The 25,951-nt window shown below is 55.0% G+C and overlaps 11 protein-coding genes across 11 annotated transcripts; 5 read left to right on the forward strand and 6 right to left on the reverse strand.

The window, feature by feature from the left end:
- Positions 1-45: 45 nt before the first annotated feature.
- On the reverse strand, positions 46-1,397 carry CDEST_09651 (Putative fumarylacetoacetase-like protein). The gene is made up of 3 exons (XM_062925810.1): positions 1,273-1,397; positions 1,129-1,210; positions 46-1,069 (listed from the first exon to the last, which is right to left on the reverse strand). The coding sequence occupies exons 1-3, from the start codon at positions 1,282-1,284 to the stop codon at positions 195-197; spliced, it is 969 nt and encodes a 322-aa protein (XP_062781861.1). The 5' UTR covers positions 1,285-1,397; the 3' UTR covers positions 46-194.
- Positions 1,398-2,858: 1,461 nt separating this feature from the next.
- Positions 2,859-3,656, forward strand: CDEST_09652 (uncharacterized protein; the record flags this gene model as incomplete). The annotated part of the gene is made up of 1 exon (XM_062925811.1): positions 2,859-3,656. One exon carries the CDS (start codon positions 2,859-2,861, stop codon positions 3,654-3,656), a length of 798 nt encoding a protein of 265 aa, XP_062781862.1.
- A 1,051-nt stretch (positions 3,657-4,707) lies between these two features.
- On the forward strand, positions 4,708-7,049 carry CDEST_09653 (uncharacterized protein). The gene is made up of 4 exons (XM_062925812.1): positions 4,708-4,891; positions 4,979-5,109; positions 5,179-6,483; positions 6,582-7,049. Exons 1-4 carry the CDS (start codon positions 4,853-4,855, stop codon positions 6,925-6,927), a joined length of 1,821 nt encoding a protein of 606 aa, XP_062781863.1. The 5' UTR covers positions 4,708-4,852; the 3' UTR covers positions 6,928-7,049.
- A 351-nt stretch (positions 7,050-7,400) lies between these two features.
- On the forward strand, positions 7,401-8,735 carry CDEST_09654 (Putative BTB/POZ domain-containing protein; the record flags this gene model as incomplete). The annotated part of the gene is made up of 2 exons (XM_062925813.1): positions 7,401-7,483; positions 7,553-8,735. 2 exons carry the CDS (start codon positions 7,401-7,403, stop codon positions 8,733-8,735), a joined length of 1,266 nt encoding a protein of 421 aa, XP_062781864.1.
- A 408-nt stretch (positions 8,736-9,143) lies between these two features.
- CDEST_09655 (Putative BTB/POZ domain-containing protein) lies at positions 9,144-9,909 on the reverse strand (the record flags this gene model as incomplete). Its single annotated transcript, XM_062925814.1, has 2 exons — positions 9,144-9,786; positions 9,839-9,909. The coding sequence occupies 2 exons, from the start codon at positions 9,907-9,909 to the stop codon at positions 9,144-9,146; spliced, it is 714 nt and encodes a 237-aa protein (XP_062781865.1).
- Positions 9,910-11,035: 1,126 nt separating this feature from the next.
- CDEST_09656 (Putative S-adenosyl-L-methionine-dependent methyltransferase superfamily) lies at positions 11,036-12,826 on the reverse strand (the record flags this gene model as incomplete). Its single annotated transcript, XM_062925815.1, has 9 exons — positions 11,036-11,096; positions 11,259-11,678; positions 11,743-11,880; positions 11,985-12,022; positions 12,087-12,241; positions 12,318-12,359; positions 12,435-12,528; positions 12,613-12,642; positions 12,710-12,826. The coding sequence occupies 9 exons, from the start codon at positions 12,824-12,826 to the stop codon at positions 11,036-11,038; spliced, it is 1,095 nt and encodes a 364-aa protein (XP_062781866.1).
- A 749-nt stretch (positions 12,827-13,575) lies between these two features.
- Positions 13,576-17,911, reverse strand: CDEST_09657 (Putative CSC1/OSCA1-like, 7TM region, CSC1/OSCA1-like, cytosolic domain-containing protein). The gene is made up of 3 exons (XM_062925816.1): positions 16,967-17,911; positions 16,356-16,898; positions 13,576-16,302 (listed from the first exon to the last, which is right to left on the reverse strand). Exons 1-3 carry the CDS (start codon positions 17,024-17,026, stop codon positions 13,918-13,920), a joined length of 2,988 nt encoding a protein of 995 aa, XP_062781867.1. The 5' UTR covers positions 17,027-17,911; the 3' UTR covers positions 13,576-13,917.
- A 467-nt stretch (positions 17,912-18,378) lies between these two features.
- On the reverse strand, positions 18,379-18,719 carry CDEST_09658 (uncharacterized protein). The gene has a single exon (XM_062925817.1). It carries the CDS (start codon positions 18,708-18,710, stop codon positions 18,561-18,563), a length of 150 nt encoding a protein of 49 aa, XP_062781868.1. The 5' UTR covers positions 18,711-18,719; the 3' UTR covers positions 18,379-18,560.
- A 1,641-nt stretch (positions 18,720-20,360) lies between these two features.
- CDEST_09659 (uncharacterized protein) lies at positions 20,361-22,729 on the reverse strand. Its single transcript, XM_062925818.1, has 2 exons — positions 22,450-22,729; positions 20,361-22,266 (listed from the first exon to the last, which is right to left on the reverse strand). The coding sequence occupies exons 1-2, from the start codon at positions 22,499-22,501 to the stop codon at positions 21,311-21,313; spliced, it is 1,008 nt and encodes a 335-aa protein (XP_062781869.1). The 5' UTR covers positions 22,502-22,729; the 3' UTR covers positions 20,361-21,310.
- Positions 20,373-20,800, forward strand: CDEST_09660 (uncharacterized protein; the record flags this gene model as incomplete). Its single annotated transcript, XM_062925819.1, has 1 exon — positions 20,373-20,800. The coding sequence occupies one exon, from the start codon at positions 20,373-20,375 to the stop codon at positions 20,796-20,798; it is 426 nt and encodes a 141-aa protein (XP_062781870.1). The 3' UTR covers positions 20,799-20,800.
- A 1,163-nt stretch (positions 22,730-23,892) lies between the features above and the next one.
- CDEST_09661 (Putative glycosyltransferase 2, nucleotide-diphospho-sugar transferase) lies at positions 23,893-25,950 on the forward strand. The gene is made up of 2 exons (XM_062925820.1): positions 23,893-24,648; positions 24,777-25,950. Exons 1-2 carry the CDS (start codon positions 24,551-24,553, stop codon positions 25,393-25,395), a joined length of 717 nt encoding a protein of 238 aa, XP_062781871.1. The 5' UTR covers positions 23,893-24,550; the 3' UTR covers positions 25,396-25,950.
- Position 25,951: the final 1 nt, after the last annotated feature.

Raw genomic sequence — 25,951 nt, forward strand, 5'->3', positions numbered from 1 at the left:
GGCTACATGTGCATATCAGCCAGGTCTATCACTAATGTGTTGTCACGGATGTAGATACAGCAGCAAACCAAATCGTGGTATCGTCATCGTAACCTGCACGACTCCGTTTCACACTCAGCATTATTACTCGACCCTGCTATCCCATTTGTTTCTCTCATAATACATCCAATCCCACTCGCTGTACTTGCTCCATCTCAGTGAATACCGTTGACCTTGACTTCAGTCACACCGTTTACACCATTGACCGCCTTGACATGCCCGTTCACTCCATTGGTGACCCTTTGCGGCCTCTCCTCGTACTCCACCCTGTTGACCAGACTGCCCAGACCGTGGCTCATCACGATACGAAGGTCATCTCCGGGCGCCAGGAAGACCGGCGGGGTCCGACTCACGCCGATGCCGTGGGGCGTCCCCGTCATGATCACCGTGCCAGCCTCTAGTGTCGTGCCCTGGGATAGATACGCCACGATCTCCGCGATTGAGAAGATCATGTCGTCCCCGCGGCCCTCCTGCATCACCTCGCCGTTGAGGACGGTCCGCAGCTCGATCACGGACGGGTCCGGCAGACTGCTCGCGCTGACGATGCAGGGGCCCATGGGCGCGAAGCCGTCGAAGCCCTTGCCGAACCCCCACTGCGCGCCGGCGAACTGGTGCTTCCGCGCCGTCACGTCGTTGGAGCACGTGTACCCCAGGACGTAGTCCATGGCGTCCGTGACGGAGACGTTCCGCGCGTCGCGGCCGATGACGACGGCCAGCTCGGCCTCGTAGTCAGCCTGCAGGTCGGTCGCCTGGTGGGGGATGAGGAGCGGCGCGTTGGACGCGTTTAGGCAGCTCGCCGGCTTGAAGAAGAGGGTCGGGTGCTCCGGGAGCTCGAGGTTCATCTCTTTTGCGTGCTTGCGGTAGTTGAGCCCGATGCACCGGATCGTGCCGATTTCCTTCCGCGTCAGGGGCGGCAGGAGCTTCTGGATGGTGAGGATCCTTGACGTCGGTTCTGCCGAGGCGTCGAGTGCTGATGTTCCGGTGAAGACACGCACCGGGACGGGCGTTGATGCTGCCAGCGCGGCTCCGACTGACATGGTTGTTAGTCACCGGCTTGGCACAATTCGGAGAGGAGATGAATATCCCTACCATCAACGTTCTCGTCCACCGGCTCGCCAATGTACTCCCTCCAGTCGTCCTCGGCGATGAACCGCACGAGACGTTTCCATTTCTAGAAGACAGATTAGGGACTGCACCATGCACGGCGTTTGGAACCATCGGAAAGTTACTTACAGGAGATATCATCTTGAACTAATAATGCTTACGAGAACTGGGAGAGTGACCGAGTCAGCAGAGTGCGTCTGGAAGAGCAAAGTCCCTGTTGGTTTGTCGATAAGAGCAGGTTGTATGTGGCATACTCTTGAAGCGACGGATATAAAACGCCAGGAAATCTGGCCGTCGCGACCGTCAACTGCATGTATGCACGACCCCGTTTGGGTGCGTCGGCCATCACGTATCGCGGTGGCGTTTCCCCGAAGCGTTATCGGGAAATTCCATCGGCTTTTTCTTTTTGGCACCAAAACGGAGATCTTGGGATCCGCACCGAGATAACGACCCCCCCTTCGTGTCGAGGCAGCCAACCCCCGCAAACCCACTTGCGTACAGCTCAACAACGATCCGGTAGATACGCAAGGTCAAGTCAAACTGAGCAATTAGGTAAAACGCTGTCAAGAATCCGGGGTGGGGAACGTGGCTTTTCGCATCACACCCGGCCCAGCTACGGCCGGCCGCTTGCAACTCCCGGTCCGAATCTCATCACATTTACGGGCCCGGTTGTGGTCCGTGAGCCCCCGGAGACCTGATCGGGGCCCAGGCAGGCACCGAAAGCATCATTCCGCCGTTGAGGTGTCTTTTCTGTTTCCCCACTTTCCGGATCGAAATTGTCGGTACGGCACTGCAGCTAGAACATTTCTGCAGCTTCATCACATCATCGAGACGGAAAACGGCTAGTTCATACAAATTTTGAGGCCAACATTCACCAACCTCGATTGGTTGGTTGATGGGTCCGCATAATTGAAATCTCGGACCCACGAGTGAGTCACACGATCTGCTCCACCACACCCTGTTTAATTGCACTGCGGAAACGAAATCTCAACGACCAGTTCAAGCACAATAGCTCAGGGGTAGAGCGCTGGGCTCATAACCCAGAGGTCCCTGGATCGAAACCAGGTTGTGCTATCAGATGTTTATCTTTTGTAGTTTTTCGTTCCTTTTGCTCACTGTATGGCCCCCAGCAAGAACTTCACCAGGTGTGTATTCATTGCCTCAAGAATAGCACTGTTTTTGCTTAATAAGCAGAGCTTGGCATAGGAATCTCTAGGAGGCGATCTCTTAGTTTAAACAGAGTCAAAGCGACTACAATCAGATTCTTTCACAAATTGCTGAACAATGGGTGAGGCGCCTTTAGAAAACGTGACATTTATCTAGCCGACCGTTGGATTCGTCACGCGTTGTTCAATCCTGTTGTGGCTAGCAAGGTCTCGAACAACGTAAACAATATTTGAACAAACCACACGCATCATGAAACTCTTGGTTTCTGCGCTTCATTGTAAGAGGGTTGCAATCTTGCACAGGCGTATGTTCCAGGATGACTCCAGAACGTGCTTTTGTTTTGCTCGAGGACAATCGTGGTCTTGTGAAAGCAAATAGTCGGATGAAAATCTTGGGGATGGGCACCTAATGAACATGCCGTAACTGATACATAAGTGGAAGACAACTTCATGCATTATGAAAAAAAAAAAACAACCAGTACTCCCATAGTTGTTGATAAGCCCAGCTCTGAAAACTATCTAGTAAGCCGCCCACCATCATCCTTCACCATGAAAAGCCCTCTGATCATGGACTGCTACGGAGATCTAGGTCTCGTGGGAACGGCCACAGGGGATGAAATCGAAATGGTCTGCCGTATTTTAGAGGGCAAGTACCGCGCAGAAGACGACGAGGAACGACTCCTAAAGGTGTGTCATGACGACGTTTTGACTGGCTTCGTACGACCCTACCGACCGCAGACGAGGGATGCGTATGGCTTGTTGAGCCGGGCACCGGAACGCGCAGATTATGACAAAGATTATGCAAACGCCAGAACAGCCTGGTTCCGGCACCGCAAGTGGACCGATTGGGAGGCGGCGGCGGAGAAGACAGCGGCAAGAGGGGAGGGTAGCTCACCAGAGAACAAGAACTTGAATTATGCGCAGAAGCTGATGGCTAAGATGAGAGACCGCAGGGTGAAACGAGAGACGATCATCGTGGACGGTACGGCCCGCAGCGATTGGCATAAAGAAGCTCACGACATCTCAGAGGAGCACCCTCAAGACGATATCCCACACAATGCGCCAGAGATGACGTATACCAGACAGACGGAGGACATTGTCAATGGAGAGGCGGATCCGGAGTCTTCCGTAAAGACGACCCGCCGACCCAGGGAGTATTACGCAGGCTCGCATCCTTTGAAGCATCCTACCTGTGCCAGGGAAGACCATCATTGGCAGGGCTGGTGGCCGACTCTGGGGGCCTTTGTGCCCTCCGCCTGCCACTTCTGCCGGTTGTTTGCGTCCAGCTTCTATTGTTCGAGTTGCAACGACACGGTCTGCTTGACCTGCAGGCTGACGTGGTCATGATGTTGCGATGTAGGTGTAGCCTTTTCTTTTCCCCAAACAAGCCTATATCAATTTTCTCTCTTGAGATTTTCCGATCGGGTTGAAAGATTCTGCGATTTCTCCAAAACTGACTAACAGGGAATTTCGTTGGCACAAACGGTTCGAAACTGTTTGGCGGATTGGTCGGACTTGAAACTCTCTCTAGATACCCAAAAAATAGATATCCAATTACAGAGGCGAACTCGTGTTAAACAAGTCTTCCTAGAACTGCCGTTCCATTCTCATTAGTGTGCCTACCATGACGCAATGCTTAGAACTTCTTGTTGCTTCTTTATGTCTCTCTGACACTTGATATGCGAGACATTAGAAACATTTGGATACTGTTGTTCCGTTCAGCGGCATGACATGTGTCTGTATTTCTTGATATGAAGTGGGATATCGCAGTCCAGGGAACTACGGTCAACACCAACTCCGCGGCGCCGGGCCACAGAAGACATCGGCGCCCCACACGTCTCTATCAACACAAATGACATCGTCGAGACTGTGAACATGCGGCCCTGCGTTGTATGCTCGGATTTTAATACATAATGACCCGAGAGACATTCGTGCAGAAGACCTACAATGGCTGAGACAGGATTAAGCGATTCTTAGGGATCTAACTTACCCAACTTGGGCTGGTTATGCACGTCTCTGTCCATCAACCTCACAATCCAGTAGGTTGGACTCGGCGTTGTGGCAGAGTGGTCTAATGCGCAAGACTCGAAATCTTGTTCCTTCGGGAGCGTCTGTTCGAATCAGGCCAACGTCGTATTTTGTCTTCTTTTGCCTTTGGGCTCGTCGTTTTGCTGCACAGAACTTCGCTGTCTCGTCCTGCTAGCTTTTTGTAATCCTTTATCAGCTTGGAAACAGGGTTGGCTGCTGTTATTTTCCTATGTGATTGATTATGTAATGATGTTCTCGATTGCCTCCGAAGGATTTCTGAGCTCTCCTCGATCGAGTCAAGGTGGATACGTGGATTAATAAGCGGACCAAGCGACTCCTCCGACGACCTCCTGTCAGCTTCGTGACGTGAGCCACTTGTTCCTCACCCGCTTGGTCATCCGAGTTGCAACAGTAGTCGGAAGCGATTGCTTCACAAAGTTAAACACCTGCCCTACAGCATCGAGGTCCGCTCTATCGCCCCCAATCCGACCGGACCCCACAACTCACTGCAACTCATGGAGACATCGAGGCCTAAAAGGGTCAGGCAGAGGAAGGTGGGCGACCCCCCGTCCCCTCTCCTTTCGCCTTGCAGCTTGCTGGGGTGCGCAAAGATGACGAATTGCTCACCGTATCTTGCGTAGGCCTGTGATCTATGCTACAACAAAAAGATCAAATGCGACGCAAAGCAACCCCGCTGTTCGGGCTGCAAGCTGTACAACTCGGAATGCACTTACACCGGCCCGAGCAGGGCGACTGCCAGCAACGCGAACCAGTGAGTGGGACATGTTCCTTCGTAAGGCACTTACAGAGTGATAGTTGACAATACATACGCGGGCTCCAGTCTTAAGAAGATCGAGATGTTGGAGGCCCGGCTGGCGCAGCTAGAAGGCCAAAACCAGCAGACGCAGACCCTAGCACAGGTTACTCAAAACCTGGCCGTGAAGCCTGTTGAGCTTAGTCTGCAGTCTCAGATCTACGAATTTGATCAACCATGGGCTCACAATACTGGACCGTCGTCCAGTAATTCCCCCGCGTCCTCATCAACAGGCCAAGGTTCAAACATCTGTACACAAGAAGCCAACTCAAGGACTCTGCCGCCGCTCCGCCATGTTCTTCCGACAATAGAGGACTACTTCCAGAACTCGAACCAGCTCTTGCCGTTGTTCGAGAAGAAAACCTTCATGAATATGCTCCGCGGATGGTACGCGTACCCTGCCCACCGCAAACCGGACGCGTGGGCAGCCGTCAATATCGTCCTCGCGCTCGCGCGCCGGCATTCGTACGCCTCCAGCTTGGAGGAGACGCAGAACATGCAGCTTTATATCAACAACGTTCAATCGGTCTTAAACAGGTTAGTCATCAACGAGCCAAGTCTGTTGGTCCTGCAGATTATCTTAGGATTGGTCTTGGTGTTCCACGGCTCTGCCGACCAGGGCCCGGCTTCGATCATGATCGCGACGGCCATGCGACTGGCCCAGACGCTCAAGCTGCACACCAACGTCCACGATGGGGGCTTCGAACCGGACGAGGTCCTCCAGAGAACCCGGGTCTTCTGGGTCGCCTATATCCTCGACCGCGACCTGGCAATGAGAACGTCGCAGCCGCCGATCCATCAAGACTGCGATATCGACGTGGACCTCCCGAGCATCAACCCTCCAGACGGATCCGGTCTGATCTTTGGCTTGTCGGGCCAGGTCTTCAACTACTTCCGCAGCCGCATCCAACTGGCCCACATCGAAGGCAAGCTCTACTACATGCTCAGGTCCGTGCGCGCGCTCAAGCTGCCGGAACATGAGCGCCGGCAAAACACGCTCCGGATCCGGGCGATGCTGGATAGCTGGCTAAGCGCCATACCCGCCGACTTCCAGCCGCACCTCGTGGCGGGGACGGTGTCGAACGAGTACCTCCGCTACCTCTCGCTGATGCACTACACCCACCTCCAGCTCGTCGCGACGACGCACCACACTGACTCGCACCACATGGAGTGGATGCAGGATATCCTCAACTGCAGCAAGGGGCAGACGCTCGCCGTGCGGTCCGACCTGGCTGCTCGGCTTCCGAGCTGCTGGGACAAACTGGTCGCGCAGGCGCGGACGTGTATGGAGCTCTACGCGGCGACGCCAGAGGCCGACTCTGCCCTCACATGGTACGTCCTCGATCGCCTCCCGCATAACGAATTTGGACGGGGGAGAGGGGGGTAGTTGGCGTCCTAATGCTGACGCTGACTCGACTTCTTTCTCGCAGGCTAGTATCGTGTGGGTATCTCACGAGCGTCATGTTCATCACCGTCAACAACCTCGCATGCCCGGACAACCCGTGTCGGCTGACGGACCAGAGCAACGTCGACTCGGCGCTTCTCCTCCTCGAGCGCCTTATCAAGGCCACGGACGATGACAGGTTGAAGCGGATCCATGGCGCTTGTAAGGAGCTGAGCGAGAAGACACGGCTTGCAGTCACTTCGCAACCTACAAACGACTTCTTCAATCCACCGGGGCTAGAGTTCGGTGACGAGGATCCTCTCGATGCAGGTCGTTGGGACCTGATGGACAGCACGTTCTGGGCATCACACAGTTATGGCACAGCAACATGAGGCTGCTGTCCTCTTGAAGTTTGTTCCCACCGTCTTTCTTGGCTACACATTCCTCGTTTATTACATCCACGCCATTTATCTAAAGATGTGTAATAACGATCGTTTTCTCATTTAGGTATGCTGGGTTCTGGGCCATGTGTAATACCCATGGTGATTGCGGTAATGAAGAGAGAGCCTCGCAGCCTGTATCCCCCAGGTACTTCCGCATCCGGACGTTGCCCTCACCTTCTGTGAAAAGCAGTGGTGGTCCAAAATGTGCCTTCCTTTGGTTGCCTTCAGCTTCCTGCCATGTTCCGTTTGAGTTTGCGTCATGTGATTCTGCCTCCTTCCCGTTTTTTGTGTCAAACGGGCATGGAACAGATTGGCTTGTTTGCCCCCCCGCATCACACTCCTCATCTCCTCCACCTCCAACTTCTCCCTCTCGCCTCCTCCCGCCACCATCGCCCATTATCACACAGTCGAGTTCCTCCGCAATGAGAAACAGTAAAGGTAGACCTCAAGGCAGCCATGTTACCACAGCCAGCAAGGATGGCCCGGCCTGGTTCTTCCTGGCACCGTAAGTGTATTGACCCTACCTGGTGATACTCATCATGTTCCAGCACTGATCACGTATTGAATTCTACAGGGAACCGAAAGAGTTAGTCAACCTCAAATGCGGCGATAAGTCATTCTCCTTCCGCAAATCTATCCTCGTCAAAGACTCGGAATACTTCAGGGCCTGTCTCACGAACCCTGCCTTCGTCGAGGCTCGCACCTCGACTATTGTGTTCGACGATATCGAGCCCGAGCTCTTCGGTTTCTACCTGCATATGGTCTACTTGAGGGACGCTGGCAAGCGAATCGACACGGCACCGATCTTATTCAAAGACGACAGCCTCACCGCGCCCGGAAGTGGTCTTGCGGCAGTGGTCAACCTGTACCAGATGGCCGACCGTTTCTTGAACACATCTCTTCTTGCCGAGCTAAGAAACGAAATCTTTTATTTCGCCGAGCATGGAAGTTGTTCTGCCGAACTGCCTGGACCACGAGCACTTCAAAAGCCTTTCTCGAAGCTCGACCAGCCCCGAAGAAAAGAGCATCGCACGATGAACCCGGAGACACCGGTTGGAAGGATATGGTGGACGAAGGTCCTCAGGAATGCCTACGACGTCTTGGACAAGGACAGAGCGGACCAGAATTTCATGAAAACCCGACTGGTCGAGATCCTTTGCGACAAGGTACCGACTGAGCATGCCTTTGACATTGTTCCCGTTCTCTCGAAAAGCGAAGAATTCCTAAGCGCCTTCTCATCTTGTCTTGCGAAGAAGAAGTCCAGTCTCAAGGCAAAAGTCAAAGTGCAGTCGCGCGAGGTGGAGAGGCTGAGATATCAGAACCAGACGCGCGGCAGTCAGTTGGCGACCCTGCAAGCCACCACAAATGCAGAGATCAGCCGTCTTTACAACAGAACGAGTCACATGTCAGTCATGCCCTCGTATTCTTACCCAGACGACAGCAGTGACGACGACGACGACGACGACGACGACTATGATGGCGGCAACCCCGATGGCAGCGGACATGACTTTAGTTATGATCGTGACGATGACGGCGACTTGGACCATGACGATGTAGATGGACAGGAAGATGGTGATGGTAATGTGGGAACCTACGATGAAGCCGACGTCGCCTGCGAGTATGGCTATGATTGTGACGGCAACGGCTATGACGATGACGGCGGGGGCTACTGCAGCGACGGCGGTTCCAGCGACGGCGGTTCCAGCGATGACGGCTACAGCGATGACGGCTACAGCGACGGCGATGACAGCGACTAAGGTACTGAGCAATCAGCTCCGAAACTCTCCTTTTTTTGCATGAAAAGGTCAATTTCATGTCGAATTAGTGCACAAACACGCTGAAACTGAAGGGGAAGGGAAACAGGAATAGATAATAACGTCGGGGTTCTGCAGGGAGGTTTCACCTATGATGAGCACGTGTTGGTCGGAGGAGGGTCTACGAGCTTTTAAGGATCAAAATACTGCTGTGATCAGGTTCCTTTTTATTGTCCGTAGTGAACAACGCATTTTTCGGCAAACCAACTCCGTCATATCAGTCATACCATATCCACTTGGGATAAAAAAGTCCGCAAACCTCGGACCCCCCAACAAGTAACAAACGAACACAGACTGGAAGATTTGCTGGACCCCGGTTCAACTCATCTCCCTATTCCACATGTAAGTCCGTTACCGTTTTCTGTTCAATCTCTGAATTGTATTCGCTTGCACATGGAGCATATCCGCAAACCGCCGACTCAGCTCGAAGCTGAACTGGTGATGGTGGGCGACCGCCTCAGAGTGCTCCCGGAACTGGGACAGCGGGAAGTGCTTGCAGAACGAGCCGAGCAGCCTCTCCCGCAGAAGCTGCTGCCCGCTGTCCCCGGAGTCAAGCATCTCGTAGCCCTCGGCGTAGTCGGCGATCCACATCCCTAGGTCCGGCGCCTTCTGACCGGGCGGCGGCGGTGACGGCGTTCTGTAATCGAGGACAAACACCAGAGTATTTCCCACATCCCTCTGCAGCGCCGCGTCGAGGAACCTGTCGCACAGCCGGTAGACCCTGGCCAGGTTCGCGACGCAGCCGCCGGGCTGGCGGTGCGATTTCGGGATGCCAGGGCCGGAGAAGAAGCTCTGGTGGTACGCGAAGTTGATGTAGTGTCTCAGGGATACTGGGTCGACGTCGTCGAAGGCGATGATGCCGGTGCGCGCCTCGACGAACTGCGACCTATTAAGGAGGCACTTTCGGAAGTAGTGCGAGCTACGCGTCAAGATGTTCTCGTGGACCAGGTACTCCTGGCCGCTGGTCCTAAGGGTTATGATCCTCTGGGGCGCCCTGCGTCTCTGTCAGTGGTGTGCTGGTGGTCGTGGGCGGAGTAGGATATTACAGGATTTCCAGACAGCCGCAGGGTTCCTCCACCTTCTGCCCCCCGCTTCCGTTGCTGTTCGTATCCTCCATGATCTGAGAAAGTGACGAGGCGATGTTTCTTGATGGGAAGGATTTGATGCAGCAGCGAACCGATCAACTCGAAGATTTGTTTACATTGGTGGTTGCACTGACTGTCCGTTTCTAGATCTCCTCTCTTTACCTGAGGGCTAGAGATACTTATAAAGAAAAGTGCGATCTCACAAGGTCCTTCCGAGCTTAGGGTTGATGGCTGTCCCTTGGGACCGTAGAACCTTCAGACACGTGGGGCAGTCATTGAGGTCGAAACCGCAGTCTGTAGTCTACAGAGCATGTTGACTTCTAATCCTTCAAATATGCAAAGAATCTTCAAGAATTGAGTGTCTTTGCTTCAAAGTCGGCGGCTGTCTGAAGGGAAGGTTGTTTGCCAACATCCAGACTCGAGGCTAGAAAGAGAATGCGACAATCATGTGAGAGAAGAATGAGAGTGCCTCTTTGCACGTTTGTCTCGCTGTCAACGCCTATGTGCATCATGTTTGCGGACTCGTCAACTTGCAAGCAGCTATAAATGATAGTATGATAGGGGTTGGCGGGATATACTCGACGGCCTTCTGGCGCCGTTCTACCTTTGCTCGAAAGAGCTACAAGAGATTCGGAATCCAATGGTGTCCATTCTTGCTGTCTAGCCGCCAGTCGTTGATGCGAGGACCAACGCGCATATAGTCGTGACCCATGTCCGATGGCTGAGAAATCGGTCTGAGGTGCATCTTATCCCATCTTGCCCAGCTTTGCCCAGCACACCACCCCCAACCCAACTCCCTGAGCAAATGAACGCGAACAAAGACAGTGGCGACAGGAACAACCGTCATTAGTAATGGTAGTTTGCATGCTCGTTGCCGCGGTTCCGACTTCCAGCCCTGACTGGACTTGACAAGTGGTTGGCGCCCGTGAGTGAGTAAGTCAGGAAACCGGTTTCTCGAGGAGCGGCACCTTTCTTTACTGTACTTGCTAGGGATCTCAGTTCCGGATTATAGTCGTCGTATGACTTACGACGGATGGATGAGGGTCCCCAGGATACAACTCTCTTTCCATGCCGTAAATGCTTCTAGCTTCTTGATTTGAGCCCCGCGCATTACTATTCACAGTGGTATCTATGCCAACCTTGGCGCACTCAAGCGGCTCAAGCGGCGGCTGTCCGAGTAGCCGTGGCAGCGGAAGGTTTTCTTCCATAGATGGACCAGCTATCCATAGTTAGTATGACGGAGAAGAAGGAGTAGGGTGGATAAGGGGCGTGGGAAAAAGAACGAACGAAAAGGGAACAAGAAGAGAGGAATGTGAAAAGAAGAAGGGGAAAAAAAAAAGGGGGGGGTTATTTTCCGATGGGAGTCGGGGGAGCCTCTCACATGTTGTAGTAGGCGTGGATGTTCCTGTTCCCCAGGTCCTTGCGAACCTCCATGGCGAGGATGAGGACCTCCTCCCTCGTCCAGCCCAGGGCCCGCGTCAGGGGCGCCATCAGGAACGCCTCGACGTTGGGCGCGAGGTTGTCGTAGTTCCAGTACCCGAGCTCCTTGTGCTTCGGGTCCCGGGGCCAGCCGTTCGTGGGCCACCGGAACCGCTGCAGGCGGACGTCCTCGAAGCCGACCTCCCGCATGACGGCCCCGAGCCGGCCAAACTCCTCGTAGGGGGCCCCGAGGACGACCATGGCCTCGAGGCACAGGCGTGCGGCTCTCATGAGGGCCGAGTCCTCGACCAGCGTACCGTCGTCGGAGACGGGGCAGGCGTCGACGTCGTTGAGCTCGAAGTAGCCCCCGGGCTTCAGGTTGCTGGGGCACATGCCGTCAGATAGGATGGCAACACGATGGGGATTGCGCGGAGTGCGCGACTGACTCGTAGCAGCTCTGGATGTACTTCCTCCAGTTGGCGATGCTCCCCGTCATCGCTCGGCTGTGGATATAGTCAAAGGGCCGCGAAAAAGTCCAGGGCTCCTCGATGTCGTCGATTTCGAACCTCACGTTGGGCGGCACCCTGTGAGCGACGCGTCAACCTCACAAACAAGTAGAAAGAACAAGAAAGACAAATAGATGGCGTATGCCACAAGCTGATATTTGAAAACGTGGAAAGCGGCATACATTGTGACTTGAACGGCGGACAAATCAACGCCAAGGACCTATTATCGAAAAGTCAGTGCCCAACCTCACCTAGACAAGGGACCATCCCGCCTTAGCGCTCACTTCAGCCTCGGGATGCTCATCGCCGAAATCGATGGCCCAGGATCCCGAGCCCGTTCCGACATCCAGGACCCGTCCAACATTCGCACCAGGCTCATTGGGCGGCGCCGTCCCGAGCCGGTCATCAAACGTACGGATGAACAGGTTATGCTGCAAGTCTGCGGTACGTACTCTCTCTCAGTCACAGGCGCACAAGGGAATCGACGTTCTCCCTCAACGTCCCGGAGATCATACCTAATCGGTCGATTTCCCTATCATCGTTGGGCATCAGGTACTCTGCGCCAAAGGTGAGTAGGTTTGCACGGTGTGCTGCGAGAGCCCTCCGCTGCTCGTTGGCGTTGGTGGACTCACTCCCTTCCTTGTAGGCATGGTACGTCCGTCCGTTCTCCAGTCGATACCCGAGAACCGAGCTGGTCACACTTGTTGTCGACGAGGCAAGACTCCCCTGGGCGTTTGGTCAGTCCGTTGGTCTCCGTCTCCGTGTCAACGTCCTATTGGTGCGAGAAACTGATGGATCCCTGGAACTTACGTATGTGATTGACGAGGTATCTTCCGTCTCCTGAGTGAGGGGTTCGGGATCGATCAGCCAGCGGGTAAAATCGTGATGAATTCAGAGAAACCCTTACCGCATCGACCGCGAGAATGTCGTCGTTGTCACCCGCAACGGCGTGAGAGGCCGGGGCGGTCACAGGGGTTACATCGTCTCCAGTCCCGGCGGGAGCCGTAGCGTTGTCATCAGACATCTTGCGTACAACTAAGCTAAGTGGCGCCTCGGTACGTTGGAGTGTTAACGGGAGGAAAATGAAGGTGATGTTGCTACGGAGGCCCATGGCCCACGAACGGCTTTGACTATAAACAAGGTGGAAATCAAACCCTGTTCCTTTTCTTCTCCCCCGTTGTCGGAAACATGACCCTCTTTGATGGCTCGGTCCCCTCTGGTTGGCTTCGTTTACCCCCTCTTCTCCGCTGGAGATACTTTTTTGGGCCTGTTCGCTGCGGTTTGATTGTAGAAATCTGCAACGTGACCCCTGCGAAAGCGACAATTTCGCCAAGAAAGTCAACTGAGATGCCGCGCAGGTGCCAGATGAACGGGCGGCTATTGCGGGCCTTCCGGAAGCTGGTCCCTAATGTGGTGTGATGCGGGCCCCCGACTTGGTCAACCTACCTAGGTATTGTAAGAGAAGTCTGCCTAGTCGACGGGGGTGTATTAGACTTTAATAACCAGCTTAAATATGTATAAATATAGATGCCCTGCTCTCATAGACGAAGCAGGGAATATCATTTGCACAGTCATCACCAGGTACACCAACTAGTTCGAAGCTCATCAATAATATATCACTTCTATACACCCCTCTTTAGAAACTTGAAACTTTCGTGGGAACGGTGATACTTAAGCGGGGATGCTCTTGGAGGTCTGTGCCAGACGAGCATTGACATCATGGCACCGGACGAATACCAGCGCAATCTTGATGACTTCGAAGGAGTTACTCATTAAATCTATAATCCATTCCCGCCGGCGTCGTGCCGGGGGAGTTGGTGAAGGAGGCGTTGAAAAGCCCCATGCAATATTCAGTCTATGTCTCGTCTCTTTGATCATTACCATTTTGATAGATGGAGTAAAGAACGTCGAGGGTCCGGTGATGCTCTCCAGGGGACCACATCTGCATCCTATGCGGAACATTTCGATCCCAAATCCAACTCCTTGTCCTCGCAAATCAACGCCGAATGCAATGCAATCACTCACACGGAGACCAGATGCCGAACCGCGTGAATCGATCCTTCGCTCCGTTTTCGCTCACAAAGGAAAAGCCCGTCATCACGTTATTCTGTCATCTCACCACCCGTCGTTGGGGGGGCGTCTCGACCCGCGGAAGTAGTCGTACTGGGTCGGGTCCTGGTCGAACGTGTCTGCGTCGGCCTGCGGGAGTCCACTATACCCCCTCGGTCCGCCGCCCAGCACACCCACGGTCGGGCCCGGCGTCGGCGCGCTTATGGGCATGCCTGCGGCATTGCGAACAAGCGCCGTGTCGCTCCCATTGCTGTTGATGTTGTACAAGGGGCTGCGCGACCGGTCACCCATGGTCGCCTGTTGAGCGAAGCCGGCCTGTGGTGAGCCCAGTCTCGTCGGGGACTGCTGTCCACTGCCGACGGGGGACATGTAGCCGGAAGGCGGGGTAGGACGGTAGGCCGAGAATCCGGACTGGCCAGAGACATCGCGCCGCTGCTGACCGGTCATGCCGCCCTGCAAAGGGGCACCGGTAGGGGTTCCGGGGCGGGAGCCGAAGTCGGACATGGATCCGGGCGTGCCTGGACGCATGATGTCAGGGTCACGGCCGAAAAGATCTCCCTGACCATGCTCATCTGCGAACTCTGCTCTGTTCTTATAGAATTCGAAATCGAGGTTCGACTCCGAAACGAACTCGAAGCCGGGCACATTCGCGGACTTGCCGGGTTTGCCCGAGTTCATGGGGTCCATTGCGTAAGTATCCGAGTAGCCCGAGACGCTCATCATGTCGCCGGCGTTCACCTCGCGGCCGTCCGAGAGACGACCTTTGTAAACGATGTGCAGGTAAGGTTGCGCCTTTTGGTGCACCATGGGCGTGATAAGCGGCTTGTACAACGCAGGGTGGCCGAAACGCGATGCCAAGCGCTCGCTGCGTAGGCGCGCCTCCTTCTGCATGCCAGCCTCGGGGTGTTTGGCAACGTTGGTCGTCGAGACGTAGTGAATTTTGTCGTCAAACACTTTGGAGCAGACGACCTTGAAGATTATCAGGAGAACGGGCAGAGGGGCAATGGCCAAGGCCTGGCTATGGTAGGCCCAGTCGGCTCTAGCCCAGGCGCTGAGGAAAAAGACACAGTTCGACAGGAAGACGGCAAACAGCATGCGGTTGAAGAGAACACGCCAGAACATGCCTCCCGACTCGGTCTTGGTGACGAAAATGTAGAGTAGCAAATACTTCTTGAGCCAATAGTCGATTCCGTAGTACAACGTGGCAGCCGGCAGGACTAAAGGCTGGATGCCAGAGAAGCCCAGGGCGACCGTCGCATAAAAGAGGAAATAGTTGTAGTACATGGCGTATTCGAACGAAGGCGGCGCCGTGAGCTCAATCAGCTCTCGGGGCGTCGGGCTCGAGAACTTTCTCACAAAGAAGCTGTAGACGAGGGTCCAGAGCTGGGCGAGATCAATAGCGGCGCCAAGGTTGCGCTGGAGGAGCCAGGTGACCCAGAAAGGGCTGACTTTGCACAAGGCCGTAAAGAGTGTGGTAGCAAGGTTCTGGTCGATGATGGCCTGCCAGGCGTCGGTGCTTTTTTCGTTTGTTTCGGACACGACGGCGGACACAAAGGACCATATAGCGCTGAAGAGCGAGAAGACGATGAGATTGTTGAAGACGAAGAAAGCGTAGAGCTTGGCCATGACGTGACGCTCGCGACCCGTCTTGGTCTGATCACCGGCTTTCATAGACAGGCGACGGAAGATCATAGGAAGGACGAGATAGACAAGCGACATTAGCGCAGGGGACGCGATACCCTGGACGATAGCCCACCAATTCGGGTCCCTTGCAAGCTCGATCCGAAACGCCTTCCACACATTGCCAAGGTTGTTCAAATTGATGAGGAAGATGGCGATCAAGGCGTTGGGCGCAATCCACACGAAAGTGAGTAGTGCGATCCAAAGGTTGTTGACAATACGTCTCCACCGGCGGACCGAAGGGCTGAGGGGCAGGTTGTCCCAGATGATGTCGTTCGGGCGCGGGGCAAGGGTGATGGTTGCGCCATGCGGGTGCTTCTTGCGGCTGGCGTAGGCGATGTTGTGAGCCTCGGCGATATCGGAGTAGCTGGCGAACCCGTAGGGCATGGTACTCCGTTTGTCGACGCTGAGCCGGACTTCCTTGATCTCGATCTCCAACTCCTTGATCCGCTGCGTCAGGTACTCGATGGCGTCGACCTTTTGACCCTTGGGATACGTGGCGAACGAGGGGTCCTTCTTGGAGGGCTTGCACATTGGACGAGCTGCCGGGAGTTGGTCGGGCTTCTTCATGTACTTTGCCAGCACTTGTTCCAGCTTGCGGACCGTCTGATTGTGCTGCTCGATCAACTTTGGAAGGTCCTTGACGTTTCGAGCAATGGCAGTGCGGGAGAAGGAAGAAGCAGGCACGACTTCGTCGATGATTCTCGCAATGCCCTCGTCCGAACATCTGTCCTTGGGAATGTCGTACAGCTACTAAGAGTCAGTTCCGACTCAAGAACGGCCATCGATTCAGCGCTACTCACCATCAACGTCCGCGCGTGCAAACTGTTCTGGTACTCTTCGCTCTCAAAGTACTTGCGGCGGAGCAGTAAAACCTTGCGGTAGTTCCACCACAAGAAGCCCATAACAGTGAAGGTGATCATGTAGGCGACGGCGACTTGGGCCCAATACGCATCGCCCCATACGGCTATGGGTGTAATGGCATCGAGCCAGCTACCGTCAATGTCCTGGGCGCGGTTGGACAGATAGGTGGGGATCAAGATGGCGATGCAGAAGACGGAGATGGTGCTGAACATGTAGACGCACATGCGGACGAAACGCAGGAAGAGGGTGGCGTCCATGCCGACATGATGAACCAGTTCCGTCTCGGTCGTTTTCCACAGCGGCGGGATCCATGACCAGATCTTCTTGCCTATCGGCGGAGGGGCATTTCTCTCATCGGCGTGTTTGAGCTTGGGCGCGTAGACGGACTGGTTGTAAGGTCGAAGAAAGGAGAAGGTAAGGGCAATGGCGACGGTGACGCCGAGAGAAGTGGCCAAGGCAGCCCAGACGGAGTTCTTTTGCAGCTATTTGGCAGTCAGTATCCGCAGGACATTGCAGAACAACCGGCGGTCGGGGGAAGCTGCTCGTCTACCTGTTCACTGTAGGGATTCTTTATCAAGTCCAACAGCTGTTTGCCTGCATCTTGGCTCATTTTGGCAGTCGGTGCCCCCTTGGGGCGTGGGGGTTGAGATGCGTCTCTATGTGCCTTGGGCGGAGAAGGCGATGACGGAGGTCCCCGTTGGCGATATTATCTTGCAAGAGGGATTCGATCGAGCAGCGGCGCTTTAGAAAGGAGGAATGCGGATCAGAGGGTCGCTCGCAATGTTCCTTTAGGAGAGGTGCAACGAAGCTCGCCGAATGTACTTCTACTATATTCCCTTGACGTCGCAAGTTAGAGGACGTTTCGTTTTGGCCTTTCGTAGAGGCGATGGCGGGCGCACAAAGACCGGCCGGGGCGTAACAAAGCGTCTGAACGACAAGTGAATGGCGCGAGGTGCCGCAACGAGAGTCGGGGGAAGGCCTATGGATCGTCGGGTGTTCGTTCTGTAATCTCGAGAGGAGCGGCGATGTTCCCGGAGCGCGCGGTTCGGGTTGGGAGACAGTGGAGCTGCAGATGTCGTCGAGAGAGGAAAGAAGAGGGGATGAACGAAGAAAACGAACGACTGGCGGAAGGTCGGCGAGATCGCGGGGAGGTGGAGGGGGGAGCAGTTGGGACAAAAGAAGGATAGGAGGGATCTCAAACGAGTGTTGAAGGGTGTGAAGTTCAGGTCGGTCCTCAAGGTGAAGTGAGATGAGGTAAAGTACGGGATAATGTGGCAGAGCGGCGGTAGGGGACGGTAGGGGACGGTAGGGGACGGAGAGGGCGAATGAGGAGGAGAGGGATTCAGAGGGAAGCACGAGATAGGACAGGATAGGATACCTGGGAGAGGATTGCGTATGTCACTCCTGGCACATCCCAGTCTTTTGGATGCGCCGATATCCGGGTGTATCGCTGGAGAGGAGGGTGCAGCGTGCTTGACACCGGGCCATTTGCTGGTCTCGGTCCCCGTCGACTGAGAAAAAACCACAAACTCCACTAACCTAGGAAAACATAAAAAATAAAAATGGAATAAAAACAAGTGAACTGAGCACGCGTAAGAGATCCCGGCGGAGGGGATTGGCTCGCCGCAGGGCACTACCAATTCTTACGCTAATGGGATTCGAGGAAGCGTGATCCACTATATGGGAATCCGACCCACCATTACCAGGATGAGCAGTGCTGTTGATGGGTAGGTAGGTAGGTAGGTAGGTACCTTTGTGTACCTGCTGCTCAGGTCATTTACCTTTCTCGTTCAAGCGTGATTGCTCACTCAATCACTGTTCGCCTCTCTCTTCCTCCCTTGGGTCATCTCGATATAGCGTTGCAGAATGGCTGAATGATGAACCGCATGAGTTATGCTGCCAGCATCTTTCGTCGGCGCAGAATTTTCAGCTCCTTCATGTTGTCTGTCTGCCTGCATGTCTTAATCCACCAACAGCTGCAGGAACGCCGCAACGCGCGTTGAAAATGCAAAGCCCGAGAAGAACATGTGCACCTGAGCTTTACTTGATACAAGGTACGAATGCCTACCCAAGATTGAATTTGTAGGTACAGGTAGTCATCAGCAGCCGGTGCGTGTCAGGGTCCTCCAGTCCCATGGACGGAATCACACACGACGCCGGACATCAGACGGTCTGATTAGGCAGTTTGGCAAAACAAACAACGACTGCCATCCCAAGAGACAAAAGTACAGCTCCACCAATCCGACTCTGGCCTCTCTCTTCTTATGATTTCTCTTGCTGACTTTCACTGGCATCCAGCCAAGCTCGGGTCAACTTGAGGTGCTGAAGGGAGCATGGACTGCCTCCCTTACATACTATTCCCTCCCCAAGTACGTGTGCCTTTGGTAGATACCTAGTGTGCACCTTCGGCGGGGCCGCCGTTCGCTGTGGCTGTGTCTATTTTTGACTCCCTAAGTGGGCCGGCATTGTGCTGCCGGCACCCTCACCCACTCACCCACATCATCACGCTGGCAGTCTGCACAAAAGGGACACAACCTGGGGAGCGTCCCTCCCTCCCCCTTGTTGAAAAAAAAAAAAGAAAAAAAGAGTCCTAGACCGCATAAGGTCCTGCGCTCTGCTGAGAATGGCATGGCGTTGCGGTCGATGAATACGAGGCGGGACGACATCGAAGCCCGGGTTGTTCTTCTTCCAGAACAAGACCAGAGATATGCTGCACCTTGGGAGGAAGCGTTCTAGCTGCTCGCGTGCGTGTGCCACCGCAGAGGCGAAAATGCCATCATTCCACATGAGGGAAAAGTCTGCTGCTGTAGTCTGCCCCCTCGATTTTGGAGATGCCGCCGTCAAGTTCACGTTTTCCCCCTCTTTGTTGAGTACCACGTCACTACATAACACGGAAGAGCGGCACCTCGGCCACGGCCCTTCATCTCTCTCTCATCTCGCCGCATTGTCAAGCGACATCTTGCACCGGGGTGGTGTCAAGTTAGTTGAGTGAAAAGGGGGTCACTCCTCCCCGCAAGAACCAAATACCGAACGAAGGACGCTTCTCAGGGCACACGGGGGAGAGGACCCTAGGTACAGAGCCGTAACAGGGCTGTGCATTGAGGGGAAGCAGTCCTTCATAAGGGGGACCTTGGGAATTTGGAGGGGAAGGGCTTTTGTGGAGAGAGCAATGTTGTACAGGTATGTACTTCGTACGAGCACGCCAGGCAAATAGACAGTCCCGGTGTCCGGAGGAGATTCGAGCAGCAGCCGAACGGATCAAACTCAATGCATAGGCCACTGCCACCCTTAGCAATTGATCGTGGACGCGAGGGATCGCCTGCCCGCGTTCAAAGAAGACGAGTATTCTTCTAGCTGGCTGTAAACTAGCCCACAAACACTTAGCCACGCTGGTTGGGATCCCCCTCGAATGCGCTTTACAGACTCGCGAGGGTTGAAAACAAGCATTTCATTTTCCCGTAGTAACCGCGAACCAGCTCGTTCTCGTCCCAACTCGCCCGCCCACGCAGCCGCTCACACCCGGTGATACATCCCACTTGAAAAGAAGCCCTCCCATATTCCAGAATACGCAACCCTGTGCCCCCTAAAAGGAACTAACTAACATACCCCCAAGGAAACCCCCAGAATATACGGAAACGGAATGGTGTAGGGGGACCACCTCAGAGAACCGGCCCGTTTTGCGCCCTTACGTCACAGTCAAGGCAATGGACATCTCTCTGTCTTCCCTTTCAAATTCCCAAGCCCTTCCTCGTGGCTTACCACGCCCGTCAAGCCGTCGCCGCCATCCCCGTTAATGGCGTTCACGAACGATCCGCTTGCTCTCGATACCGCTTAGCGCCAATGCGTGTTTTTTCCCCCTCTTGCCGCCTTTAGGACTTTCCCATTCGGATGTTGCATTCATCACGACTCGCTCGAGGTGGGGTTCGCTCGGATAAACATCTTGTTTCCCATCGCGCATGGCCCCCTATTCAACTAGTGAAGCTCCGACTCTTTCCATCTGCATTCCCGACCCGACCGATACTCAATTCAGGTACACTGCACTTCAAGAGGTATCCGACGAGACAAGTACGCAATGCGCCTTCTGCGCTATCAAGGGCTTCGCTACCCATTGCGTGGTCCTCGATGGTGATCGGCGAACCCTTGGCACTCGCCCCTCGGTGACGCGGTTGGTGGGACCTCCTCCGCCCCTCAGATTCTGTCACGGTCTGGACCGAACATGCCCAGCGGCCACTGGGTCCCCGAAAGACGTCATCGCCCACCTCTTTGATCTGTCGATCCCACATCGCCAAACTCTCTCCCTCTCTCTCCTGTTGGGCCCATTGCACATGCCGATGACTCGGATCAACAGACTTCGTCTGGCCCGTATTGATGTCAATTTTTGAATGAGTAAAAAATAACTTCTGACGAACAGGGTTCACAACTAGCACGTCGTATCGTCCCGATAGTAAGCAGAGCACATGCGAGGGAACACAGCTGGTGGCCGAGACAACGAACAAAGACACTCGTTTTCATCCCGCCATCTCCCAATATCCCGCAAGCCAGTAGAACATATCAGTCGCCGGGGCAGACATGACATCCGTGATCGAATCGTGGTTGACAAGTTGCAAATGCAAAGGCACCGTAGTATTTACAGCGTTCTCCCCTCCTTCTCGTTGACTGACACCTGTACCTAAAAACCAAAAACGAAACAAGGAAAGAGAAGTTCCAATTGACTTGATCCGCGCCACCTTTTTACCTACCCATCATGAACTTTGCAGGAATAGGAAACACACCCGCGCGGTTGGCTTAGTCCGAGCCCCGACCGGAGGACTTTTTGTTGCTTGACTGCCTTTTTGACTGGGGAAAAGTTGAAACCACGTTAACCAATTTCCGCACAACGAACATGTCCATCATTTCAAGCAGGACCCTGGGAGCGAGTCTTGCGCTCAGTCCTGCCAACGGCCGGCATGACCTTCTTCACGTTCCTGGCCACCTTGTGGCCGAATGACTCTTTCTCCTTATTGGGCGAGTCCTTCTTCGGCGACTGCTTCGCAGCCCCGTTCGAAGAAGGACGGCCAGGGCCCCGTTTGGCCTTCTTCTCGGCTGGCTTGTCCTCAGACGCCTTCTCGACTCCGTTGGTGCCATTGGCTCCGTTGGTCTCGGCGGGGTCATCCGCCTTGCGCTTGTCGCCGGCCTTGGCCTCCGACGCGATACTCTGCGGCGCAGCTTCGCGCTCACCAGCACCAGCAGGTTCGGCATCGTTAAGGGCGCCCGTCATCTCGACATCCTTGGTCGCAGCACCGTTGACAGCTTCGGGCTTCTCGGTAATGGGCTCCTTGACCGGCTCGTCCTCAACTGTAGGCTCTTTGGCGGGCTCCTGAGGAATGGGCTCCTCTACCGACTTCTTCACGGGCTCGACAGCAGGAGCAGAAGAAGCGTCGGGCGTAGATGTCACGGCCGGCTTCTCAGCAGGAATGGGTTTGGGCTCTTCAACCGATTTCTTCTCAGGCTCGGCAGCCGAGGCGGAAGGCGCAGATGTCGCGGCCGACTGCTCGGCGAGAATAGACTTGGGTTCTTCGACCCCGGTCGTCGCGACCGGGCCGTCCTTGTCGGGAACTTCTTCAATGAAAGCAGGCTTTGGCGCACCGGCGGCACTGTCTGCCGCGGTTGGCGCGTCAGCTGGTGGAGCGAGCGCAGGAGGTCCATTCAACTTCGCGGATTCGGCGGCTGATGTCTCGGGCGCTGGCGCAGTTTCTTCCTTCTTCGCGTCTTTCTCCTCGTCCTTCTTCTCTTCGACGGGCTTTGTCTCGGCGGCTACAGACTCCGTAGGCTTGGTGTCAAGGCTGGTCGTGGTTGCGACAGTCTCCGGGACTGCGGTCGGGAAACGGCGTTAGCGCATGGGGGTCTGAGCATGATGGGTGGGCGCATGGCGACGGGTAGATGCCTCCTCATTCGCACAGCAAGCAGTGTTAATCCGGCAAGAAGGCGCAAACATCAACTCTGTCGTGTCGAGTCGAGACGATCAGGAGACCTTCGTCTCTGCTTCGCACTCACCTTTGTCGGCGCCAACAGCGGCGGGAGCAATTCCAGCGGGAATGGGGTCCATGGCGATGACGTAAAGTTGTGTATTCTCAGGCGCACAGTGCGCGATCAATCCTATAGCAGTTGGTCGTAGATATGGGGCTCAATGTCTGTACTCGAGTGTCGTTAAGCGTATGCGATGATGGGGAAGACTATGGTGATGTCGATTGAAGATGGGTAGCTGGCGAGTAGCGGTCGAGGTTGAGTTAGGAAGAGGAGAAAAAGGGACGAGAGAAGAGGGAAGAAGAGGTGAAGCTAGAAGTCGGGAGTCGGAGCAGCAGCGGCGGCGGCCAGCGGGAAGCATGGGAGCTCCTCCTTACCTGCTGGGTCTAGCTGCGACCACACAGCAGGTCATCGCACAGGAACATGGGGTTGGGGACGAATCAGCGGCCCCATCGCCCTCGATTGTGTGAGAGAGAGGCAGTGAGTGTGCGTGCGCTTGCATACATGGGACTGACTTGGATGCGCGGGCCATGCGTGGGGAGAAGCTGGCCAGCTGGCTGGCTGGCATTTTAGCACGTTAGCTAAACAGAGCAGGGAGCGGACCTCGAGCGGCGAGAGTGAAGCTGTGAGGTTGCAAGGAGATGACCGGTCAGGGCAAGGTCCCCCTCGCGGCAAAAACGGGTGGAGAGGAACCTCTCGCCTTCCGTCATGTCAATCTGACGTGACGAGGAGCTCCACGACCGCCGGCCAAACCTGGCCCTCGTGGGACCTTGGGATGCTGCAGGGCTGGAGCTTGACCCCGGTTAAGAACCGGTTAATCCGAAAGCGGCCAAGTCGGCTGTCAAGCTGGGGGGAGTTGGTGAGGCGAGAGAGGAAGGCGACTCAAGAGAGGGAAGGTTTGAGCGAGCTGCTCCGCTGGGCAACGAGTGTACCCCGAGCTGTTGGTTTGTTTCCTCGAGTGTTGCGGTAGCGGGACATAGGCGAGGGTGTAACAGAGGCACAGGGCGTGTTTGGTGGTAGAAACACACAGCCGGGTAGGGAAGGAGTGAGGTAGCGAGCGAGTGTTGCAAGTCCGTCTCAACGTTTGTGGCGCCGAGTCTTTGCTAGGCGGTCCAAGGGCCGTGTGTGCCTCGGCGTTGATGACACTGTGAAGCCCGTCGTTCCTGTTTCGATGGAATTCCTGGCGATCTGGCGATGCAGAGTCGCCGTGCGTGCTGCAGCAGGGCGCGATGCGGGGAAGGACGAATGGCTGGCCCCACCCTTGGCCAACTGTTTTTTTGTCCAGTCAGCGCTCGTTATTTTCTGTGAACTGTGGTCTGAGCTTTTGAGCTTGCTGCACGCCATCTGGCCGTCAGTCGATACCGGGGAGGTCAGCAGCAGTGAGTGCAGTGTTGTCAAATGATGGGGGTTATGGGGGTTCAGCCTATAAAATAAAATCGTCACTTCGCCCCTCGTGTTGAGATGCGTCGACGACCATCCCAGTGTCGCGAGACTCTGGTGTTGCTGCGTGCTGCAATGGGGGCTTCGAAGTTGGACTTGAATACGCGCATAAAGCTGGCTCGGAGTTTTCAGAAACTTGACGAACCTTGATATCACTACTACCTGATGTTTTCTTCTTCCCGCCATTGAACCGGAATTATCCGTATCTGACAGAGGTATCGAGAGGGAATTGGTTACGAGTTGTCAATGGTCGAAAAAGCCCAGTGTCAGCTGGAAGGGCACGCGATGTCCAAGAAATTGTCTCAGGTAACCCGGGAGGATACTGAGAAATCTATCATAGCCCATGGAACTCCTCAAACCTTTGTCACATCAATTCGTGTCCGGACCTGCACCTGTCGGCGTTCAAAATTCTGAAGCATGCAGACTTGGGAGATCCCTCCAGGTGCTCCCGCCCTATGGCCAACCCCTGAATCTCAGGGGCTAGTTCATGCTTAGTCATCCGCCACTCAAGATGCCAAAATGGCATTCCAATTCCACTGCCACCAAAGGACAGCATCGCAGTAAAGCTTCAACCCCAACGTGCAGCCAACTTGACCACGCTCCTTTCCACCACGCCCCCGTTCAGCACTATCACGATCTTTTCACTTCTCGATTCTCTTCTTCCCGATCTTGATTCCGGGCCCAACCCAAAATGGCGGCCAACAAGTACTCCGTCATCCTGCCGACCTACAATGAGCGTCGCAACCTCCCTATCGTCACCTGGCTGCTGAATCGCACGTTCACCGAGAAGTACGTTTGTTCCGGCTTTCCCTGTCATGTTCTTCTTCATCTTCTCCTTCTTCTTCCCCTATCGCGTACCGCCTCGGCGAACCTGATTTCTGCCGCGACGCATCTGCTAACAACCCCTCCTCTAACAGCAAGCTCGACTGGGAACTCATCATCGTCGACGATGGCTCCCCCGACGGCACGCAAGAGGTCGCCAACCAGCTCGTTAAGGCCTACGCCCCGCACGTCACCCTCAAGACACGCACCGGCAAGCTGGGCCTTGGCACTGCCTACGTTCACGGCCTACAGTTCGTCACGGGCAACTTCGTCATCATCATGGACGCCGACTTCTCCCACCACCCGAAGTTCATCCCCCAGATGGTCGCCCGCCAGAAGGAGGCCAACTACGACATCGTCACGGGCACCCGCTACGCCGGCAACGGCGGTGTTTACGGCTGGGATCTCAAGCGCAAGTTCGTCTCCCGCGGCGCCAACCTCTTCGCCGATACTGTCCTGCGCCCTGGCGTCAGCGACCTGACGGGCTCCTTTCGCCTCTACAAGAAGAGCGTCCTCGACAAGGTCATCTCGAGCACCGAAAGCAAGGGCTACACCTTCCAGATGGAGATGATGGTCCGCGCCAAGGCCATGGGCTGCTCCGTAGCCGAGGTGCCCATCACCTTTGTCGACCGCGTCTACGGTGACAGCAAGCTGGGCGGCGACGAGATTGTAGAGTACGCCAAGGGAGTACTGTCGCTGTGGTTGAAGGTTTAAGGAAGGGAGGGAGTATGAGGGTGTGCAAAAAAGGGGGCGATTTGGAGTGATACGATACCGAGGGATCTTTTACTGTTTGTTACAGGAAACAATTGGCATGAAACGGGCGTTGGGGGGAAAACGGGAATTCAAGTACCGATACCTAATTAATGGCAAGTCGCATGGAAGAAGAAGAAAACACGTTCAGCTCAGTGATGTTAGGCCGCTTGACGTCCCCCCCGCCCCGATCTATCGTTCGCTTCGGCAACCTTGCCCTGCTCGCTCCTTCCTCGCGTACGAGGACACCTTAAATACCCAAACAAGCTCACTGGTTTCCAACAACAGTCCGTGACGCAGCGGGATTATTAGACGCTTCTTTGATTGAACGTCCCGGCGCACGGGTGCGTGGGTTCAAGTCCCACCGCCGTTAGCAAAATCCTAGCATCGTTACACCTGAGGCTGGTAAGAGCTTCCTAGGATTTTCATAAACTCCGCTGTCCGCAAGGATAAGATTTGAACTTTTTGGGGGCTACGCTTCTCCCAGGTTATATAATCTTTGGTTTCCATTACCCCTTCT

This window comes from Colletotrichum destructivum, chromosome 6 (genome assembly GCF_034447905.1).
Source record: "Colletotrichum destructivum chromosome 6, complete sequence".
In the NCBI taxonomy this organism is placed as follows: domain Eukaryota; kingdom Fungi; phylum Ascomycota; class Sordariomycetes; order Glomerellales; family Glomerellaceae; genus Colletotrichum; species Colletotrichum destructivum.

Bases quoted from the DNA above. Each gene is read 5' to 3' on its own strand.
- CDEST_09651 (XM_062925810.1), bottom strand. The intron at 1,070-1,128 runs GTAGGGATATTC...CAACCATGTCAG, and splicing joins GGTGGACGAGAACGTTGATG to TCGGAGCCGCGCTGGCAGCA.
- CDEST_09653 (XM_062925812.1), top strand. From the start codon at position 4,853: ATGGAGACATCGAGGCCTAAAAGGGTCAGGCAGAGGAAG. The intron at 4,892-4,978 runs GTGGGCGACCCC...TATCTTGCGTAG, and splicing joins AAAGGGTCAGGCAGAGGAAG to GCCTGTGATCTATGCTACAA. The intron at 5,110-5,178 runs GTGAGTGGGACA...CGCGGGCTCCAG, and splicing joins ACTGCCAGCAACGCGAACCA to TCTTAAGAAGATCGAGATGT.
- CDEST_09657 (XM_062925816.1), bottom strand. From the start codon at position 17,026: ATGAGCCAAGATGCAGGCAAACAGCTGTTGGACTTGATAAAGAATCCC. The intron at 16,899-16,966 runs GTAGACGAGCAG...ACTGCCAAATAG, and splicing joins AGAATCCCTACAGTGAACAG to CTGCAAAAGAACTCCGTCTG. The intron at 16,303-16,355 runs GTGAGTAGCGCT...GACTCTTAGTAG, and splicing joins TGCACGCGCGGACGTTGATG to CTGTACGACATTCCCAAGGA.
- CDEST_09658 (XM_062925817.1), bottom strand. From the start codon at position 18,710: ATGCCAGTGAAAGTCAGCAAGAGAAATCATAAGAAGAGAGAGGCCAGA.
- CDEST_09659 (XM_062925818.1), bottom strand. From the start codon at position 22,501: ATGGACCCCATTCCCGCTGGAATTGCTCCCGCCGCTGTTGGCGCCGAC. The intron at 22,267-22,449 runs GTGAGTGCGAAG...TCCCGACCGCAG, and splicing joins CGCTGTTGGCGCCGACAAAG to TCCCGGAGACTGTCGCAACC.
- CDEST_09661 (XM_062925820.1), top strand. From the start codon at position 24,551: ATGGCGGCCAACAAGTACTCCGTCATCCTGCCGACCTACAATGAGCGT. The intron at 24,649-24,776 runs GTACGTTTGTTC...CTCCTCTAACAG, and splicing joins AATCGCACGTTCACCGAGAA to CAAGCTCGACTGGGAACTCA.